At 62.9% G+C, this 20,719-nt stretch overlaps 1 protein-coding gene across 2 annotated transcripts in view; it reads right to left on the bottom strand.

Annotated features, from left to right (window-relative positions):
- Positions 1 to 20,719, bottom strand: part of LOC113240795 (cohesin subunit SA-2-like) — a 69,361-nt gene that overhangs the window by 16,268 nt on the left and 32,374 nt on the right. For both annotated transcript variants that reach the window (XM_057307949.1, XM_057307931.1), the window contains exons 9-18: positions 17,133 to 17,206; positions 16,075 to 16,198; positions 12,459 to 12,557; positions 10,544 to 10,623; positions 6,659 to 6,766; positions 5,266 to 5,377; positions 4,273 to 4,387; positions 1,439 to 1,542; positions 258 to 350; positions 41 to 130 (exon numbers count right to left, since the gene is read on the bottom strand). In XM_057307949.1, the coding sequence (XP_057163932.1) occupies positions 41 to 130; positions 258 to 350; positions 1,439 to 1,542; positions 4,273 to 4,387; positions 5,266 to 5,377; positions 6,659 to 6,766; positions 10,544 to 10,623; positions 12,459 to 12,557; positions 16,075 to 16,198; positions 17,133 to 17,206 (999 nt within the window). The remainder of the gene's footprint in view (positions 1 to 40; positions 131 to 257; positions 351 to 1,438; positions 1,543 to 4,272; positions 4,388 to 5,265; positions 5,378 to 6,658; positions 6,767 to 10,543; positions 10,624 to 12,458; positions 12,558 to 16,074; positions 16,199 to 17,132; positions 17,207 to 20,719) is intronic.

Genomic DNA, 20,719 nt, shown 5'->3' with positions numbered 1-20,719 from the left:
TGTGGAGCTCAGGGAGGAGGAATGGAATCTCATGACATACCGAGCCCAGGCCGTCCATGTCATACACGTCCAGGTTGCAATACTGTGGGATCTGCAGGAGGGGGGTCACCTTCTCTTTGTCCGCTGCAAACTGCCCAGAGAGCAGGCGTGAAGCGGAGCTTCCCCAGCCTCCCCTCGCTTCTGCAGCCTCCTGGTCTGCCCTGGAGCTCCCCCAGCCTCCCTGGGCTCTCGGCCTCCGGCCCTTCCCCACTTGGCACCTTGGACAGCAGCCGGGGCAGCACCTTGACAAAGTGTCGGCTCATGTTGGCATGCTCGCGCCAGCGGCGGGTCCCGTCCACCTCCCTGGCAGCCTGCAGGCAGAGCATGCGTGGCCTGAGCCCACAACAGACCCATGTGAGTCCCATAGTGGCCCTGGGACCTGCTCCCACATGATCAGGTCACACCCAGGCAGAACTGTCCCCAAATCAAGGACAAAGCTCTGTATTGCTACTCTGGCGTTTTGTTTCCAATGAAGTGCTTCCCGTGCACAGAACCCATCAAGAACTGAGTCGTCTCCCCCAGGTTCACACTTTATGGCAGACCCTAATCCAGTAGGATTGGTGTCATAAAAATGAGAGATTAGGGCACAGAGCCAGACACGTGTATAGAGAATATGACAAGCACGTGAGGACAGAGGCAGAGATGGGAGAGACAGGGCCACCAGACCAGGGACACCAGGAGCACCAGAAGCTGGAAGAGGCAGGAAGGATTCTTCCCTGGAGCCTCTGGGAGCAAGTGCAGCCTGGCCCCGCCTGGATCTCAGGGGTCCTGCCCCGCCTGGATCTCAGGGGTCCTGCCCCGCCTGGATCTCAGGGGTCCTGCCCCGCCTGGATCTCAGACTCTGGTCTCCAGAGCTGGGGCAAAATGCATAATTCTTGCAGTCTGAAGTCCCCCGGGGTGTGATCTTTCGTCCCAGCAGCACCACAGGCTCACAAAGAGGCAATTCAAAGGCTGGCCGACAAACTGCCATGTCCGGTGTGAACACGGCACGGCGAGGACTGTGGGGTGCGCTTCCCAGGGAGGCAGACAGCAGACACAGGAACCAGCTGGCAGAGAGCTTGGTAGCCGGCAGGAGGGGTGGGCAGGAGCTGGGAGGCACAGCTAGCAAGACCTACCTGGGTGGCCGGGAGCCCCGCCCGCGGGCCAGTAGCCAAGTGAGCAGCCAGGGTGGCGAGCGCAAGGCCAAGGCGGCAGCAAGCTGATCCCACGGCCACACGGGCAGGGGCGCGGCGAGGCTGAGGCGGGAGCGGGGGCAGGGGGCGCGGCGAGGCTGAGGCGGGAGCGGGCACCCACAGAGTCCCGGCACGCGGGACGGACAGCAGCGCCACAACAGCCACAGCAGGGCGGCCAGCACAGGGGACGAAGCGCATCCAGGCAGGGGGCAGGGGGTGGCACTGACTTTCTTGCCGAGTCGGCGGCCAGCAGGTGGGCGGCCCTCTGCAGCCTGTCTCACGGCGGCCACGAGGATCTCGATGAGCACTCTTTCCTGCTGGCTCGTCAGTGCTGCGGGGAGACGGTGGCTAGGTCAGCCCGCTCGGACTCTCGCCGGGAGACAGAACATTCTGCAGTGTTGCACTGCTCTGAGAGGCCTCGGAGAGCCCAGCATGAGCTCAGGGCACGTGGGGAGCATGGCTGGGCTCCTGGGCGCAAGAGCACCCCAGCACCACTCACGGACTCAGTGACATGCAGATGACGGCAACCAGGGCCAGCCCTCTGCTCAAAGTGCACACACAGTGAGCCACTGTTGCCCATTTACCTCAATGTGAAACTCCGCGCACGCATCCCTGGGCCGGGACAGACACACGCGTGCTCACGACAACTCCTGGCAACATCTGAAACTGCAGACTGGGGCTCACCTGGCATTGTCCCATATCTAGGGACTCGGTTCTAAAACCATCCAGTTGAGGGGACAGTGTGTTCACTGGCTGTTCTATGGTGCCTTTCACCCCTCAAATTCACACCCACCCAGTATCTGAGAATAGGAACTTGAGGAGAAATCGGATCTTTGCAGATGTGATTAAGTGAAGGATGTGAGATGAGCTCATCCTGGATCGGGACAGCCCTAAATCCAATGACAGGTGTTCTTATAAGAAACAGAAAAGGAGAAACACAGGTACAGAGGAGAAGCCACGTGAGGACAGAGACAGAGAAGGGAGGGATGCCTGGAGCCCCAGAAGCTGGAAGAGGCAGGAAGGACCCTCCCCTGGAGCCTATGGAGAGAGCATGGCCCTGCCCCGCCTGGATCTCAGCAGCCCTCCCCGCCTGGATCTCAGGGGTCCTGCCCAGCCTGGATCTCAGCAGCCCTCCCCGCCTGGATCTCAGGGGTCCTGCCCAGCCTGGATCTCTGCGGCCCTCCCCACCTGGATCTGGTCTCCAGAGCTGGGAGAGGATGGATTCTTGTTTTAAGCCACCAGGTTTGAGGTAATTTGTCACAGCCACTCTGAGAACATCACACGTGGGTCCTTCTGTCCAGTGTCCCACATTGCTGGTACCCCTACAAGCCCAGGTACAGCCAAGGCCCATACTCAGAGTCAAGAAAACCAGAGACCACACAGCTGGGCCCCAGAAATTTGAGACAGAGTAAAGGAGCCATCCTCATGATAAACGGGCTCCTTCAGTGACCCCAGGGACCATGGTTGAGGCTGCCGGTCCTGCCAGGAATGTGACAGGCCTGGAGCTCCTATTACCAGAGCACACTTGTGTCTGCAGGGGGAGAGGGTCCCAGCTGCTGGGGGGGCCTCATTCACCAGGCACTCTGCCCGCACTGCATCCTGACTCTAGGGCCCAGGGTTTGGGCTTCAGTGGCTCCCAGGCTGATCCTCTTACAGGAAAGCAGCCTGTGGCCCTCGTCCTGTGGACCCTCAATTAGAGACCTGTGAAGTGCACCCTGAAGACCTGAGGACCTCTCACCCCAGGAAAGCATGCCACATGCCCCTCCCCACAACCAACCACTCGAGGAGCAAACACATCACAGGAGGCGTTGACAGGCCTGCTTTTGCCACATGCTGCCAACTGGGGTCACGGACAGCACGATTAGACGCTTGGCAGCACGGTGGGGGGCAGCAGAGATGACAGGACAGGGGAAGAAGGGGGATGGCAGGACACAGAGAGGACAGGCACAGTGGGACACGAGGTGGGGGACAGGAGGACACGGGGACAGCAGCACACAGGGGCAGTGGGACACAGAGGATGGGGACAGTGGGACATGGGGGATAGGGACAGTGGGACACAGGACAGCAGGACACAGGGACAATGGGACATGGGGGATGGGGACAGTGAGATACAGAACAGGACACAAGGACAGTAGGACACAGGACAGGGACAGTGGGACAAGGGGAATGGGGACACTGGGACATGGGATAGGGACAGCGGGACACGGGGGTGGTGGGACATGGAGGATGGGGACAGTGGGACATGGGGGATAGGGGCAGTGGGACACGGGACAGCAGGATACAGGAACAGTGGGACACGGGACATGGGGACAAGAGGACACAAGGACAGTGGGACATGGGGGATGGGGACAGTAGGGCATGGGGTATGGCGGGACATGAGGAAGAATGGGGATGGCAGGACATGAGAGGACAGCAGAACACGGGGAGATGGCAGGACACGGAAGACAGCAGGATATGGGGAGGACGGCAGGACACGGGGGGACGGCAGGACACGGAAGACAGCAGGATATGGATAGGACAGCAGAACACGGGGGGACGGCAGGACACGGGGGGACGGCAGGACACGGAAGACAGCAGGATATGGAGAGGACAGCAGAACACGGGGAGATGGCAGGACACGGAAGACAGCAGGACATGAGAGGACAGCAGAACACGGGGGGACGGCAGGACACGGAAGACAGCAGGATATGGGGAGGACGGCAGAACACGGGGAGATGGCAGGACACGGAAGACAGCAGGATATGGGGAGGACGGCAGAACACGGGGGGACGGCAGGACACGGAAGACAGCAGGACATGAGAGGACAGCAGAACACGGGGGGACGGCAGGACACGGAAGACAGCAGGATATGGGGAGGACGGCAGAACACGGGGAGATGGCAGGACACGGAAGACAGCAGGATATGGGGAGGACGGCAGAACACGGGGGGACGGCAGGACACAGGGTAGGGGGGACAGCAGCACATCGGGTGGGGGATGGTGGGCCTGGCGGGGACGGCAGGGAGGCCAGCAGGATCACGGCCCTGGCCCACGACTCAGAGCAGGCTTCTGGCCAAGCTCACCTTGGCGCCCGCCACGTGGCTCCAGCAGCAGGGCCGTCATACACTCCCAGTTCCGGACCAGGGCGGGTGCTGCCTCCCACAGGCCGTCCACCAGGTACGGGACATGTCTGTGGAACTGATAGGGACGTGCCAGACGTGTGAGGTTGTGAGAATGTGAAAGGAGGACACATGATGACAAGGGGCAGAGAGGTCACACGATGACAACACGAGGCAGGGAAGACACATGATGATGACACGGGGCAGGGAGGACACAGAATCAATGACAAGGAGCAGGGACGATACAGGGATGACGACACGGGGCAGGGAGGACACAGAATCACTGACAAGGAGCAGGGAGGATACAGGGATGGCTCCATGGGGCAGGGAGGACACAGGGATGACGACACGGGGCAGGAAGGTCATGTAATGACATGGGGCAGGGAGGACACAGGGATGATGACATGGGGCAGGGAGGTCACGCGATGACGACACAGGGCAGGGAGGATACAGAATCAAAGACAAGGAGCAGGGAGGACACAGGGATGATGACACAGGGCAGGGAGGACATGTAATGACAATGCAGGGCAGGGAGGATACAGGGATGATGACATGCGTCAAGGAGGTCACGTGATGACGCGGGGCAGGGAGGTCACGTGACGATGACATGGGCAGGAAGGTCATGTGATGCCATGGGGCAGGGAGGACACAGAGATGACGACATGGGGCAAGGAGGTCACGTGATGACATGGGCAGGGATGGCCCCCTTCCCAACCCTCCCATCTGTGGACACAAGAAGGCACATGAGGACACCAACCCAGAAACGTGACTCCCACGTGCCCACAGCAAGTGTCGTTCACACAGGAACCAACAAGCCCCTTTCCAGCCCAACACGGACGTGTGGCGTGGGACACAGGACACGGCATGGAACACGGGGTGCAGGGCACGGACACGAGTCCGGGTCCCTCACGTGGCTCAGACATCCTGTCTCCAGACCGCACGTGGCCACGCCCTCACCTCGCCCTGCAGGTAGAAGTCAATGAGCGTCTTCATGTTCTGGAGATTTCTATCAAACTCGTCAGGGGGCTCTTGACCAAAGAAACCTTCGTGGGGTGGAGGGGCCAGGAGCCTATGGAGATCAGAGAGAGTGACCCCAACGCCGGCCTGGAGGGGGGTCCCCATGCACCTGACTGGGCCCCCAGGTCCTGCGGGGCCAGGCCAACCCACGCTCTAGCACACACCCCCGCACGCACATGCCACACAGCGACCTGGGGAGTGGGAATAGCAGGAAGCTGTGGGGGTAGGACATGGACCACGGGGCAAAGTTCTAGAACCGACTTCTGTCTGTCGGAGCTGTCAGCTCAGGCCTGCACTGGGGAGGGAACGAACGACCAGACTGCCCCCAGTCGCTGCACCTCAAACCCCCAGAGAACCAGAACATGGGGACCTTTACCTCAACGCAGACCTGTTAGTGAGGGCAAGACAGCCAGATGGCCCAGGAGGGGCCCTCAGGGAACCTCAGGAGCAGGGGGCTTTAGGGGGCCTCAGGGACCCTCAGGGCTCCTCAGGGGGACTCAGGGACACTCAGGGAGTCTTATGGGGCCCTCAGGGGGCTTCAGGGGACTTCAGGAGATCTCAGGGGCCTCAGGGACCCTCAGGGGACCTCAGGAGGTCTCAGAGACCCTCAGGGGGCTTCAGGGGGCCTCAGGGGACCTTAGGGGGCCTCAGGAGGTATCAGGGACCCTCAGGAGACTTCAGGAAACCTCGAGGGGCCTCAGGAGATCTCAGAGACCCTCAAGGGGCTTCAGGGGGCCTCAAGGGACCTCAGGGGGACTCAGAAGGTATCAGGGACCCTCGGGGGGCTTCAGGGGGCCTCAAGGGACCTCAGGGGGCCTCAGAAGGTATCAGGGACCCTCAGGGGGCTTCAGGGGACCTCAAGGGTCTTCAGGGGACCTCAGGAGGGCCTCTGGGTCACTCAGTGGGCCTCAGAGGACCTGAGGAGGCTTCAGGGGACTCAGGGGATCTCAGGGGACCTCAGGGGCCCGGGGCCACCAGCACGTCATCAAACCAATCCCCCTGTGGACATGCCTGCAACACAGATCAAGTCAGTCTGCAACCAGTCCCACACGTACCAGACTCTGGTTCAGCGTGTCCTTCCACGTGGTGCTCACGTCCATCCCGTTCTGTCCCTTGGGGCCCAACACCTGCCGTCCTATACAACCCCCTGGTCATTGGCCCTGCTGTTCTCTGGGGTCCGGGGGCCTCCTCCTGCCCCCCACCCTCCATGTGCAAGTCTGCAGCTGGTGGGACGTGGGACACGCGATGGGGGACCCCACCTCCAACATCACAGTGACATCACAGCCCCGCAGACACCATCAGGGGCCCCAGGGTGGCCAGGCACCCGCCTTACCTCTTACAAATGAGTTCGCCCGCGGCTGTCGCCATGGGCCTGTAGGCCGCGTACACAAACTGGAACAGGAAGACATACTCCATGGTGGAGAACACGCCCACATAGTGCCTGTGGGGAGACACTCGTGAGCTCAGGGCCCGTGCACACACGGCTTTGCCACATGGAACTGTCCACACACAGCTTTCCCACACAGAGCTGTGCACATAGGGCATTGCCACACGGAGCTGTGCACACATGGCTTTGCCACGCTCACACCTGTCCACGAGAGCAAACAGAGATTCTTTATTGGGCCAATGGCCCCAACCTCAGCTTCCCCTAGACGTGCCCCCACCCCCGGAATTCCAATCAATCTGAGCTCACCCAGGGCAGTCCATGTCCCAGGATGTGAGCCGAGGCCACATGAGAAAAGGCCACATGAGCCGAGGTCACATGAGCAGGACCCCAGGAAGCCCTGTCCCCCACAGGGCCTCCAGGGATAGGGTTGGTTCCTTCGCCTCTAGCTGCCCGTGAGCCCCAAATTAGGGGAAAAGCACTCCGTCCTCTCCTGTGTGTGCACCTGGGACACCTGTCAGCCCAACCCTGCCCGACCCTCCTCCACCCCCAGAGCAGTGCTCCTGACTCCAAGCAGCTGTCCACGAAGGGGCACACATGAAGGGGGCAGCAGATGTCCACAAGCAGCCATGGTAGGAGCAGTCAGGGGATGTGGGAGGGGGACACCGCTGATAGCACGTGGGGGGACATCGCCAGCATGACCCTTTGTCCAAACACATCCACTGAACCCCCTGAACCCACTGCGCCCAGCACTCCACAGTGCAGCGATTGGCCGACACACCACATGGGCGTCTGCAAAACTGGCAGAAACCAGGGCAGGCGGCCTACGTGCGTCACTGCCTGGGCTTCGAAGGAAGGTGGGAGACCCCCAAGGACGTGGGGAGGCCCCAGACAAGTGAGTGGGACACCTGCACTCACCCTCGGGCGCTGCACGCAGCAAGGAGCATATCAGCGGGTCCACGTCAGCCCCATCCAAACCTCAAGCCTCAAAGCCACAGGTTCTGCCCAATGTGAGGCACACAGGCTCCTGCTCGGACCGAGCCCAGCCAGCGGGAGCCCCCCAGGAAGTCAGGCCAAGGTGTGGCCGCAGGACCTGGCGCTTTCCTCCACAAGGCCCACGAGGTGCTGGGAGAGGTGGAGCCGGAAGGCCTGGGAGCAGGATGGCCAAGGGTGCCAGAAGATGGGTGTCCCCACTGGGAGTCAGGCCCGGCAAACACAGACTTCCTCCCCTTGGTGTTATGCAGGCCTTCGACTGATTAGATATGGCCCACCACGCTGGGGAGGACAATCTGCTTCACCCACGTGCGAATCTACGCAGGGGACTCCTCACAGACTTTCTGGAATCGCGTGGAAGCTGCCCCCCCGCCCCCGTCTGCCGTGAGCAGTCAGGTTGACACAAGGCTCTAACTGTTGTCACTTCCTTACAAAAATGAGCAGCCACCGACGCCGGCCCATCACAGACCCTCAGCCACGGGAGGCAGCCACACGCGTCGCACAGCTTAAGTCAAAGACCAGCTCCGCGTGCCCCAGGACCACCTGCCATGGTCCAGGCCCCGTCCGCTTGGCTGCCCATGAGCCTCACCATGGGCTCCCCTCCCCAGCTCGCAGACACACGTCCTGGGCCGCCCCCACCTCTGTGACCCCATGACGAGCCTCCTTCTAGATACACATGTCCACACACCTCCTGCTGGGTCCGTCTCTCCGAAGGACCCCGATGGACACAGTGGCCATGGGAACACCAGTCAACGGGACGTGCAACCACTCTGGGAGCCCAGCCTCCATGGGGCAGTAGGCAGAGGCCACGACCCTGGGCTGGAGCGGCTCCCACGGCCAGGCCCGCAGCGCCCCTGGAGGACACGGCATCTGCAGGACAGAGACCTCAGACGGGGCCACTCAGAGCCCGGGCACACGAGACAGAGTGAAGCCGCCTCAGGATGCGGTCTGAGCACAGTAGAGACTGCACGCGGATGTGAGACAGCCCGTGGTCGTGGCGCCCCATCCACAGCAACCCTGCTGCCCGGGACCCAAATCCCCCGGCCGGTTCTTCCAGCACTTTCTGGCTTCGTGGCCGAGCACAAGCCGTCCTGCCAGCAACTCCAGGTGCATCGCAGGGTCCACTGGGGGATGCGGCCTAGGGGCCCCGTGGGGACCTCACATCCCTGCTCAGGTGGCTTGTGCACATGCGTCAGGAGCCGCAGGGTAAGAGCTTCTCTGGGTCACTGTCAGTGGGCTCGTGGCCCTGAGCGCAGCCTGCACTGTGGTCGGGACAGTGGTGGACACCAAGGCCCCTGCAGACGCGCGTTCCCGCACCCGGTGCCCAGCCTGGCTCGCAGTGCCTGTGTGCACTCTGCTCTGTCTGCATGGCTCCCTTTATAACACACCGACTTATCACCTGCGTGCTGCTCTGGGTGTGGGCGTCCGGCCAGGAGCTGGCAGTGCCGGCCACCTGTGGGGCCACGGCGCAGCACGTAGAAAGCCTGGCGCCCGGGCCCCAGCTGTGACACTGCCCGTCTGGGGAGTCCGACGCCCGCCCAGACCCGCTCTGTCCTCAGCACGGGCCCAGAGAGATGGCACCACGGGCGGGAACCCAGCCTTCGGGGTACAAGATGTCCTCACCGCACCAGCCCTGGCGTCTACATGGGAGCCAGGCCTGTGTCCCCTGTTCCAGAGATGCCTCACAGCAACGTCTGACACCTGACCCACTGAGCAAGGCGGCTGCATCCTGTGGGTGGGAGACGTCCAGGGGAACAAGAACCCCTCATCCCAGCGTAAGTGCTGTGGGGACCTAGGAGCTTCCAGAATGTTCTGCGGGCCCGGCCAATCGTCGCAGCCTCCTGACACCAGCCCCTTGGCCCCTTCGGGGCTCCTGACCCAAGATCGGCAGCGGACGGGAGAGGCCAGGACCCCCAGAGAGAAGCCCCAAACCCGTGAGCGCCAGCTACGCCTGGCCAGATGTCTCAGGTGACCCATCAACCCTCACTGCGGATCGTGAGCAAGGACGCTGGTGACAGAGTTCTCAAACGGAGCAGAAGCACACACACACCGGAGCACGAGAGCAGACGCATGGGTTCGTCACTTAGCCAAACACGTGACTCCACCCACGTGGTCGCACACCCCGCCCCAGTCCGCATCCGGCACGCACAGTGCCTGCACGCTCCGCACACATGGCCCGCTGCCCCCACAAGCCAGTGACCCTACAGCATGGACACAGCCACCTCCAAGCAGCAAGCGCGTGGAGCAGGCGCCGCCACCTCCAGCCGCCCCAGAGCGTGCGGAACAGGGGCAGCCCCCTCCAGCCTGGGAGCGCACGGCACGGGCACGGCCACCTCCAAGCAGCGAGCGTGCGGAGCAGGCGCGGCCACCTCCAGCCACCCGGGAGCGCGCGGAACAGGGGCAGCCCCCTCCAGCATGGGAGCGCACGGCACGGGCACGGCCACCTCCAGCCGGGGAGCACGAAGCATGGGCGCGGCCACGTCCAAGCAGCGAGCGCGCAGAACAGGGGCAGCCACCTCCAGCCCGGGAGCGCGCGGCATGGACGAGGCCACCTTCAGCCGTGGAGCATGAAGCACGGGCGCGGCCATGCCCAAGCCGCGAGGGCGCGGTGCGGGCGCGGCCACATCCAAGCCGGTAGCAAGTGGCGCGGGCGCGGCCACCTCTAAGCAGGGAGCACGCAGCTCAGACACAGCCACTTCCAAAGAGTGAGCGCGCAGAGCGGGCGCAGCCACCGCCAGCCCGGAGTGCGGCACCGGCGCGGCCACCTGCAGCCAGGGAGCAGGCAGCGTGGACGCGGCCACCTCCGGTCCGGGAGCATGCAGCGCGGGCGCGGCTACTTACTCGGATATGAGCCTCAGGAGCTGCATACACTCAGACGTGATTTCCGGCTGCCTATCCTGCGTCATCGACAGGATTCGTTTCTACGGAACGAAGATCACGAGTCAAACAGGCTTTGTTCCACACCGTCTGCGCGACACCGGGCACCGCGCCCCACTGCCGCACAGGATGGACTGCCCTGTCGGAGGCACCCGGACACCCCAGGTCACCAGCCGACACGCAGCCTGACACTGATCAGACACAAGGCTGGGGGGGGGGGGGGGGCAGGTGTTCTCTCCCCGTGGCAGCACCGAGGACGTGGGGCTGCGTCGTCCCCTCGTGTGGGCATCCCGTGCACCGCGGGGCATCCGGCTGCATCCTCGCTGCCCTCAGACACCGGCACCCCCACCCCCACAGCTGCTGACACCCAGGTGTCCCCTGTCTTTCCGACTGTCTCCAGGGGTCACCGCAGCTGCGGACCGGCCGTGAGAGGAAACTGCACGGCCCAGAAATTGGAGGCAGAAGCCCAGGGGCTTTGGGGATGCGCCATGTGGCCGCCTCTGTCAGCCCTGCTGGCCAAGCACAGTCGCCCGGAAGACGACCGTCCACATCTCTGCCCGGCCTGGGGGTGTGAGCTCCACGCACGTGTGCCCGTCAGGGCAACAAGCCCACCTAGCACTTCTTCCCCACAATGCACAGTGGACGACTCTGCAGCACCTCTATCCCCATAAAGGGGCCATGGTTCCCGGCTGGCTGGTGCACGGGATCACCACCACACCAGCCTCCTCCGTGGGGATTCACCACCACCACCCCCAGGATGCCCTCCATCCCCCCGTGGGCACCGGGGCGTCTGCCGCTGGGCTTTCAACCTCCCCTCGCTCCTCTCTACGTGTGGACTTCACTTTTCCCAGAGACACTGGGAATTGCCACGTGGAAGTCAGGACCACAGGGCAAGGCACACAGTCGTCCCCAGAGCTGCCGGATGTGGGACCCCATCCCCAAACGCTGCCGCTCATCATCTCATGGGGCTCACGGAACCGGGACTGGGACCTTCTGCCACCTGGACAATCGCGCCCTGACAGGGTCCAGGATATGCTGCCCCCAGGTCAGCGCCTTGGACGGTGTGGTCTTTCCAGCTGGAAGGGTCTGAGAAACGGTGGAAGGTATGGGAGGGCCGCCTGCAGCAGCCCCCACACCCCCAAGGATGAGATGACCCACGGGGTGGCCCCCGCCACGCAAGCTGGCCCTCCACATTCACTGGACACCTCCGTGGCCTGACCCCTGCTCCCAACCAGCCCCGAGCCCCGGGTTGGAGTCCCTGCCTGACCGATGGTTGGGAATCCTTACCAAGACCCTGCCTGCCCTCCACAATGGGCAGTGGGGTCTCGCTACAGTGTCCTGGAAGACAGCGTGGCCCCCAAACTCAGGAACAAACTGGGTACCAGTTCAGCCCCCGTGTTGTCCCGTGAATCTTACTACTGACCCATAGTCCACGAGCAGCTCTGAACCTCTGCAAGGGGACCCTGGAGACAACCAGCTGCATGAGCTGCTCCTGCGTCAGGACAGCGGGTGCTGACCTTTCCAGCTCCCACACCCATAAATTAGAGGTCAGCACCCCAACTGGCCCGCTGAGGGGTGTGCACATGCTCCCACCTCACCCCTACACACCGAGCACCCTGCTGCCGGGGTCCACGTCACCCAGTGGGCCGTGAAGCGTGGGCAGCTCGGCCCCGGGCACAGACACCCAGAGAAGCTTCCAGCTCATGGTCGCAGGACAGCAGCCCCGAGCAGCGGGCTGAGACGTGGCCAGCACTCTAGGCCAGCAGCGACTGCTGGACACAGCCCGACCTCCACACATCCACCGAGATGCTTCGGGGACAGGGAAACCGGGCAGCTAACCACAGAGGGTGTAGCGGCCGAGACGCGAAATCTCACTCACCTTGAACTTGTAGAAGAAAAGGCCCAACTTCATAGCCGACTCTCTCTTCTCGTAGAGCGCCTTCAGTGCCAGGATGCATTTCATCCGCACACTTGCGTCCTTCGGGACAGAGAAACGGGGTCCGGTTACCGTGGAAGGGCAGCCTCCCCACCACAGACTCCCGGTCAGAAATGCCTCTTTCGGTGACAATGCGGATCAGCTCTCAGCCTAAAACATTCCAGGTGGGACACGTGGGTTTGCAACCCCCACACGGTCCAGAAATATGCCTGCTGGGGTCTGAACTCTGCGTCCCAAAGTCCCATGTTGAAACCCTCGCCCCCAGGACCTCAGGATGGGGCTGTATTTGGAAGTGGGGTCTTTAAAGAGGGGATTAAGTTGTAAAATAAGGTCACAAGGGTGGGTCCTGATCCCATAGGACTGGTGTCCTTACAAAAGGGGAAGAGAACACAGACACACAAAGAGACGACCAGGTGAAGACACAAGGAGAACAGGGGGTCTACATGCCAAGGAGGGAGTCCTCAGGACGAACCAGCCTCAGCCCTGCCTGGATCTTACACTCCCGGTCTCAGCCCCACCTGGATCTCAGCCTCCCGGCCTCAGCCCCACCTGGATCTCAGACTCCCAGCCTCTCAGCCCCACCTAGTTCTCAGACTCCCAGCCTCCAGGACTGGGAGGAAGAAACGTGTGTTGTTTGAGCACAACTCTGGGCATCTGTACTGTATTTTTTTATTTTTCTAAGGCTCCATCCCCGACATGGGGCTCCAACTGAGGACCCCAAGATCAATGGTCCCACGTTCCACTGAGTGACCCAGCCAGGCGCCCATACAAGGTTTTTCTTTTAAGCAGAGAACACATGCCATTTGCATCCATGGACTTGGCAATATGTTCTACCTTTTGAGAGATCTCGTCCAGCACTGACATTAGTACTCTGCTTTGTGTGAGTGAGAACACAAAGGCACCCTGATTCAGAAAAATCCACCCAGGGGCCACCTGGGGGGCTCAGTTGGTGAAGCATCTGCCTTTGGCTCAGGTCATGATCTCAGGGTCCTGGGATGGAGGCCTTCGTTGGTCTCCCTGCTCAGGGGGGAGTGAGCTTCTCCGTCTGCCCCCCCACCCCGCCCACTCGTGCATCCTTGCTCTCTCTCAAATAAATGAAATCTTTAAAAAAGAAAAAAAGAAAAAAAAAAAAAAAAAAGAAGGAAACGAAACGAAACATGCACCTGGACCAGCAAATCCGAAGTGTAGGGCAGGCAGACAACCTCTCTGCACCCCACTTCCTTCTCTGTAGAAAACCAAGTGAGTCCGTGAGTTTGTTTCAGAAAGAAAGAAGCACAGGTAAAGCATGGAGCCCAATGCAAGACACAGGTGCGGGGCCACACACGTGGCACAAGGTGGGGTGAGCTGCTCGGTGCCGACCTGCATGCCGGGGTGCACCAGGTGGCTCCCTGTGGGGAGGGCCCACGTCCTCTGCACTCGGCTCAGTCCCTGCAGGGGATGGTCCAACAGCCACTCCCGGGGCCATAAAGGGCCTCAGAATGCCCTCCCAGAGGTCTATCACCATGGCCCGAGCAGAGCAGAGCCCAGTGGGGCCGGGACCGAGGAGGGAAGCCACCCTCCACATCCCAGCTCCACAGCAGGCACCAAGGAGCATCTCCACAGCCACCACACACCCCACATTGCAGGAACACTGCCCTCGGGGGACCCCTGTAGGCCCCACACTGGCCACAACTGGTGCCCTGACTGGCCTCCTCCCTCCACACATGAGTTCCCTTGGCTGAGGGCAAAGCAGCCCCCGAGGCCCCAGGAAAGTCAGTATACTTGCCATTTCTGCACCAAGCCCGTCGCGCTCCCCCCATAATGGAAAAGCAGAGAAGTCCACTCCAGACCGAGGTCTGTGTCCCCCAGAGTCCGTATGTTAAGTCCCCATCCCTGAAGGGGATGGTATGTGGAGGCGGAACCTCTGGGAGGTGATCCAGTGGTAAGGGTGGAGCCCCCGTGATGGGATCGGTGCCCTCGTAAAGGAGACCCCAGAGAGCCCGCTCCTCCCCTCCTCCACGTGAGGACCCAGCGAGGAGACGCCGTCCATGAAGCTCTGCCCACCCCGAGTGTGCGGGCGCCTTGACCTGGGATGTCAGAGCCCAGCAGCGAGGGCAACAAACGCGTGCGGATGACGAGCCCCCGCTGCTGGTGTCCCGCCAGGGAAGCCCACGCAAAGCAGACGAAGCAACAGCTCGACATTCCAATCCTCTTCCCCTTCTGTGCAGGAAGAACCCGTCTTCACAACCCGACACTGGCCACCACGCATGACCGACCACGGCCCTGCCATCCACACCGCTCCCCGGCAGCACGCCACGGCAAACATGCCCTGCGTCCTAACACCGCAGTAAGTCACCAAGTCGTAAAAATCCACAGGCCACGCAGAGCCTCGTTTGGGGCCTTGTGGGCAACAAGCACACAGAGCAGTGCGGGCACCATGCAGAGATCCGTCTGCGCACCTGCCCCCTTCCCCCTCCCCCCCTGCACACCTGCCCCTTCCTCCTGCACACCTGCCTGCTTCCCCCTTCCCCGCTGCACACCTGCCCACTTCCCCCTCCCCCACGCACACCTGCCCCTTCCCCCTGCACACCTGCCCACTTCCCCTCCCCCACACACACCTGCCCCTTCCCCCTGCACACCTACCTGCTTCCCCTTTCCCTGCTGCACACCTGCCCCTTCCCCCTCCCCCCACGCACACCTGCCCCTTCCCCCTGCACACCTGCCTGCTTCCCCCTCCCCCGCTGCACACCTGCCCCTTCCACCTCCCCCCACGCACACCTGCCCCTTCCCCCTGTACACCTGCCTGCTTCCCCTTCCCCCTGCACACCTGCCTGCTTCCCTCTCCCCCGCTGAACACCTGCCCCTTCCCCCTCCCCCCACGCACACCTGCCCACTTCCACTCACAAGGCAAGAGCCCCAGCTCCAGAGTCCAGAGGAGGAGGACAAAACAAAGCCATCGAATCCAGAAACACATAACACAGCCTTGGGATCGTCACAAACGATCCTTAGGGCTTCATCGTGTTGAGTTCTAACACTAAAGGCCTCTCCTCGGAAGAACTGACTTTTACTCGTTTACGTCTGTGACGGTGTTGGCAGCCGCGGGCATCCCCGCACACGTCTGCGCTGCTGGGGATGTGAACGTGCAGGATTCACAGCTACTACTCCAGAGCAGGCGTGTGCTTATGATTCCGTGTCAGGCAGTCTCAGGACCGTGGATGCGCGTCCCACTTTGAGAGCTGGCAGCAGATGGACGGGTGGACGGGGCGGGCAGGCTAGGGCTGCAGACAGCTGACCCTGCCTGCTCCATATTCTAAGCGACGGACGCAGATGCACACCCCTCTGCCACAGGGCGGACGTGAAGGCAGGGCCACGGCCCCATTTCTCCAGCGGACAGCCCGAACCCTCTGTCCCCCACGGTGAGGACAGCTACAAACCTGCTGCTTCGTGGAAAGCCTCCTTCACAAAGCAGGACTGGGGAGAAACCGTCGGGGAGACACGTGCTTGCTCCACGAACGAGCCGCACAGCACGACGCACCTGGGGGCTCCTCGGGGGAGGCGGCAGAGCAGCGGGCGCACGTACCTTGTCGTACAGCATCCAGCCGATGTACTTCAAGTAGTTGTTGTCCAGGAACATGTCTGGGTACAGCCTGATCCAGCAGCCGAGCTCCCCCATACAGATCACGCGGATGTCCGAGCTGATGTCACTGAAGCAGAGCGAGAGCGTCACCCAACAGCCAGGCAATGCCGTCAGCATGCGGGGTGCACGTGTCAGCGCAATGCCGAGTGAGGCCAAGTCACGGCCTGAGTCACGGGAGACACATGCGGGAAGACACACACGGAGGCTCAGCCACGGCCTGGGTCACGGGAGACACATGCGGGAAGACACTCGCGGAGGCTCAGCCACGGCCTGGGTCACGGGAGACACATGCGGGAAGACACTCGCGGAGGCTCAGCCACGGCCTGGGTCACGGGAGACACATGCGGGAAGACACTCGCGGAGGCTCAGCCACGGCCTGGGTCACGGGAGACACATGCGGGAAGACACTCGCGGAAGCTCAGCCACGGCCTGGGTCACGGGAGACACATGCGGGAAGACACTCGCGGAGGCTCAGCCACGGCCTGGGTCACGGGAGACACATGCGGGAAGACACTCGCGGAGGCTCAGCCACGGCCTGGGTCACGGGAGACACATGAGGAAGACACTCGCGGAGGCTCAGCCACGGCCTGGGTCACGGGAGACACATGCGGGAAGACACTCGCGGACTCTCAGCCACGGCCTGGGTCACGGGAGACACATGCGGGAAGACACTCGCGGAGGCTCAGCCACGGCCTGGTCACGGGAGACACATGCGGGAAGACACTCGCGGACTCTCAGCCACGGCCTGGGTCACGGGAGACACATGCGGGAAGACACTCGCGGAGGCTCAGCCACGGCCTGGGTCACGGGAGACACATGCGGGAAGACACTCGCGGACTCTCAGCCACGGCCTGGGTCACGGGAGACACATGCGGGAAGACACACGCTGAGGCTCAGCCATGGCCTGGGTCATGGGAGACACACGTGGGAAGACAGTCGTGGAGGCTCAGCCACGGCCTGGGTCACGCAGGAAGATGTGTGGCATCGAGGTGACCCCTTACCGGTATCGGGGCACAAACGTCCTTTTGAAGAGCGCACAGATGATATTGTCGATGGCCATCGGCTTGTTCTGGAACTGCAGGAGCAGAAGGACAGGTGTGTGGACAGGAGCGGGGGCCTGCAGGCCTCCACAAAGCTGCGGCTGGTACACAGGAGGCCCACACGTGGCCCTCTGGGTGATCGCCCCTTGTCACGTATCTGCACCCTGCACGTGGATGGTTCTGCCACCACAGGGCTGCACACCACCCCGCCTGCAGTGATCTGAGCCTGCTGTGGCCATTCCACACACAATGTCAATGCACTCATGTGCGCGTACAGGGCAGGGGTGAAGGCGCGAGCACTGAGGGTGAGGCGTGTGGGGTTGAAGGGGTACGGGGTGGTGTGAAGGGGTACGGGGTGGGGGAAAAGGGGTGTGGGTAGGGGGAAAAAGGGGTGGGTGGGAGAAAAGGGGTATGGGGTGGGGGGAAGGGGCGTGGGGTGACAAGGTGGGAGGGTGGGTTGAAGGGGCGGGGGGGTAAAGAGGCCAGCAGTGGGGGTGAGGGGGTGAAGGGGTGCAGGGTAGGGGTGAAGTGGTGAGGGGAGAAAGGGGCAGAGGGTGGTGGGAAAGGGAGCGAAGGGGTTAGGGGCAGGGGTAAAGGGGGTGTGGGCTGACAGGGTGGGGGTGAAGGGTCAAGCAGTGGGGGTGAGGGGGTAAAGGGGTTCAGGGTAGTGGTAAGGGAGTGCAGGATGGGGACAAAGGGGTGAAGGGTGGGGGCAAAGAAGCGAAGGGGAGGGGTGAAGGGTGGGGCAGGGGCAAAGTAGGACAGAGCAATGGAATGAGGGGTGGGGGTGAAGGGGCTGGGGGGGCAGTGAACGTACAGGGGGCTGAGGGCAGGAGGGTGAAGGGTGCAGGTTGGGGGAATGAAGGGGTGAGAGGTGGGCTTGGGGGTGAGGGGTGGGGCACAAGGGGTGTGGGATGATGGGGTGAGGGGCAGGGCAAACGGATGATGGGTGAGTGGCGGGCTTCAGGGGTGGGAACGAGGGGTGTGGGGTGACAGGGTGAAGGGAGGGACTGAAGGGACAAAGGGGTGACAGGGTGAGAGGTGAAGTGAAGGGGTGACGGGGTGACCAGCAGTGGTAATGGGATGTGGAGTGATGGGGTAAGGGGTGGGGGTATGCAGCGGTGGGGTGAGGGATGGGGGCAAAGGGTGACAGGGTAATACGGTGAGGGGTGGGGTGATGGGGTGGGGCAATGGGTTGAGGGGCAAGAGTGAAGAGGTCACGGGGCGAGGGCTGGAGGTGACAGGGTGAGGGCTGGGGGTGAAAGGGTAGGGGTGAGGGGGTGGGGAGTGAAGGATGGAGGTGATGCAGGAGCAGGAGTGAAGGGGTGCGGGGATGGGGTGAGGATGAAGAGGTGATGGGATGAGAGGTGTGGGGCAGGAGCAGGGGGGTGACAAGGTAAGGAGTGGTGATGGCAGGGTACAAGGTGACGGGGTGAGGTGCGTGGGTGAGGAGTGGGGGAGATGGAGCGCAGGGTGTGGGTGATAGGAGGGGTCCTTCAGGGGGGAGGTGGGGGTGAAGGGGTGGGTGGGCGCAGGCAGGAGCCAAGGGCTGCTGGGGTGAAGGTGAAGGGGTGTGGGGTGGGGTGATGGGAAGGGGGGCACAGGAACAAAGGGGTGATGGGGTGAGGGGAGGAAGGGGCCACAGGGTGGGGGGCAAGGGCAAAGGGGTGAGAGGGGGTGATAGGGCGAAGGGGTGGAGGTGATGGGGCGCAGGGGGAGGATGATGGGAGGGGCCTAGGGGTGGGGGCGGGAGTGAAGGGATGATGGAGAGGAATGGGAGGCAAGGGGTGAGGGGTGAGTGGGTGAGTATGATGGGGCACAGGGTGAGTGGGTATGACAGAGCACGGGGTGAGGGCAATGGGAGGGGGCTGTGCCGTGGGGGTTGGGGACAAAGGGATGGGTGGGGCACAGGACAGGGGTGAAGGGGTGCTGGGATGAGGGGGGCAGAGCTGAAGGCGTGCAGGGTGAGGGGCAGGAGGTGAAGGGGGTCACAGGGTGAGGGTTGTAGGGGTGACAGGGTGGGGGTGGAGGTGAGGGGGTGCAGGCGATGAGTGGGCGGGGGCGTGGAGCGGGGTGGAGGACAGCTCGTGCCCAGGGGCACGAGTGGGGTGGGAACTCCACACGTGCACCCCTCTTTCTGGAATGGCTTCTGTGCCCCATGACTTGTGGATGCCCCCCAAAGAGGTGACCTCCTGTGTGCGCAGAGGTGCAGGCGGGGATCAGAGGACGCGGGGGGGGGGGGTGCGGGACACAGAGGACACAGTAAGCACAGTTTGCACATGTCGAAATCACAAACAACCACAGAAAAGAAATGTAACTGAGCCAAGGGCGTGCAGGTCCACCTGAGTGTCCCCAGGGGGCACAGGGGCCGGAGGGGCTGCAGGGACCCCCCCTCCACCCCCCCACAGGGAGGCCAACTGGAACCTGGAGCCCGGATGTGGAAGAGGCTGGGGGGCCCACGCTGTGCTTTCTGAGCTCCGGCTTGCTGCTGTGTTGTGGGGAGACCCTAACCCCCCGGAATTGGTCACAAGCCCTGGGGGACCAGGCGCTGCACATGGCCACAGATGCCCCACTTCTCCGAGCAGAAACCCAGAGGCGCTGTGGGGCAGCCGGGGGTGGGGGGCCGGGGGGTTTCGGAGGCTGGGTCAGGGGGCGGGGGCGGGGCGGAGCGGGGATGCTAGGGAGCAGGCCAGGTCCACACTTTCAGCACAACCTGGGGCCCCTCTGCACCCGGCACTGTCCTCACACCTGCATCCCTTCCTTTCTCCATCTGGGACTCCCTCCATCCCTCCGTCCTGCACACACTGCCATCCTCACACCTGCGTCCCCCCGTCGTCCCGTGCACCCTCCCTCCCACAGTGACCCCAGCTGTCCCGCACCTGGTGTCAGCGCTGGTCCAGGAGCTCCATGTAGTACTCGTGTCCCTCCTCCATCTGGGAACCTCCCTCCCTCCTGCACACACTGCCATCCTCACACCTGCGTCCCCCCGTCATCCCGTGCACCCTCCCTCCCACAGTGACCCCAGCTGTCCCGCACCTGGTGTCGGCGCTGGTCCAGGAGCTCCATGTAGTACTCGTGTCCCTCCTCCATCTGGGACCCTCCCCCCCTCCTGCACACAGTGCAGTCCTCCCACCTGCGTCCCCCCCATCGTCCCGTGCACACTCCCTCCCACAGTGACCCCAGCTGTCCCGCACCTGGTGTCGGCGCTGGTCCAGGAGCTCCATGTAGTACTCGTGTCCCTCCTCCATCTGGGACCCTCCCCCCCTCCTGCACACAGTGCTGTCCTCCCACCTGCGTCCCCCCCGCCCCAATCCCGTGCACACTCCCTCCCACAGTGACCCCAGCTGTCCCGCACCTGGTGTCGGCGCTGGTCCAGGAGCTACATGTAGTACTCGTGTCCCTCCTCCATCTGGGACCCTCCCTCCCTCCTGCACACAGTGCTGTCCTCCCACCTGCGTCCCCCCGTCGTCCCGTGCACACTCCCTCCCACAGTGACCCCAGCTGTCCCGCACCTGCTGTCAGCGCTGGTCCAGGAGCTCCATGTAGTA

This window comes from Ursus arctos, chromosome X (genome assembly GCF_023065955.2).
Source record: "Ursus arctos isolate Adak ecotype North America chromosome X, UrsArc2.0, whole genome shotgun sequence".
Classification (NCBI taxonomy): Eukaryota; Metazoa; Chordata; class Mammalia; order Carnivora; family Ursidae; genus Ursus; species Ursus arctos.
Note: the sequence above shows the minus strand (reverse complement) of the source record. Positions and strands in the feature narration are given on the sequence as shown.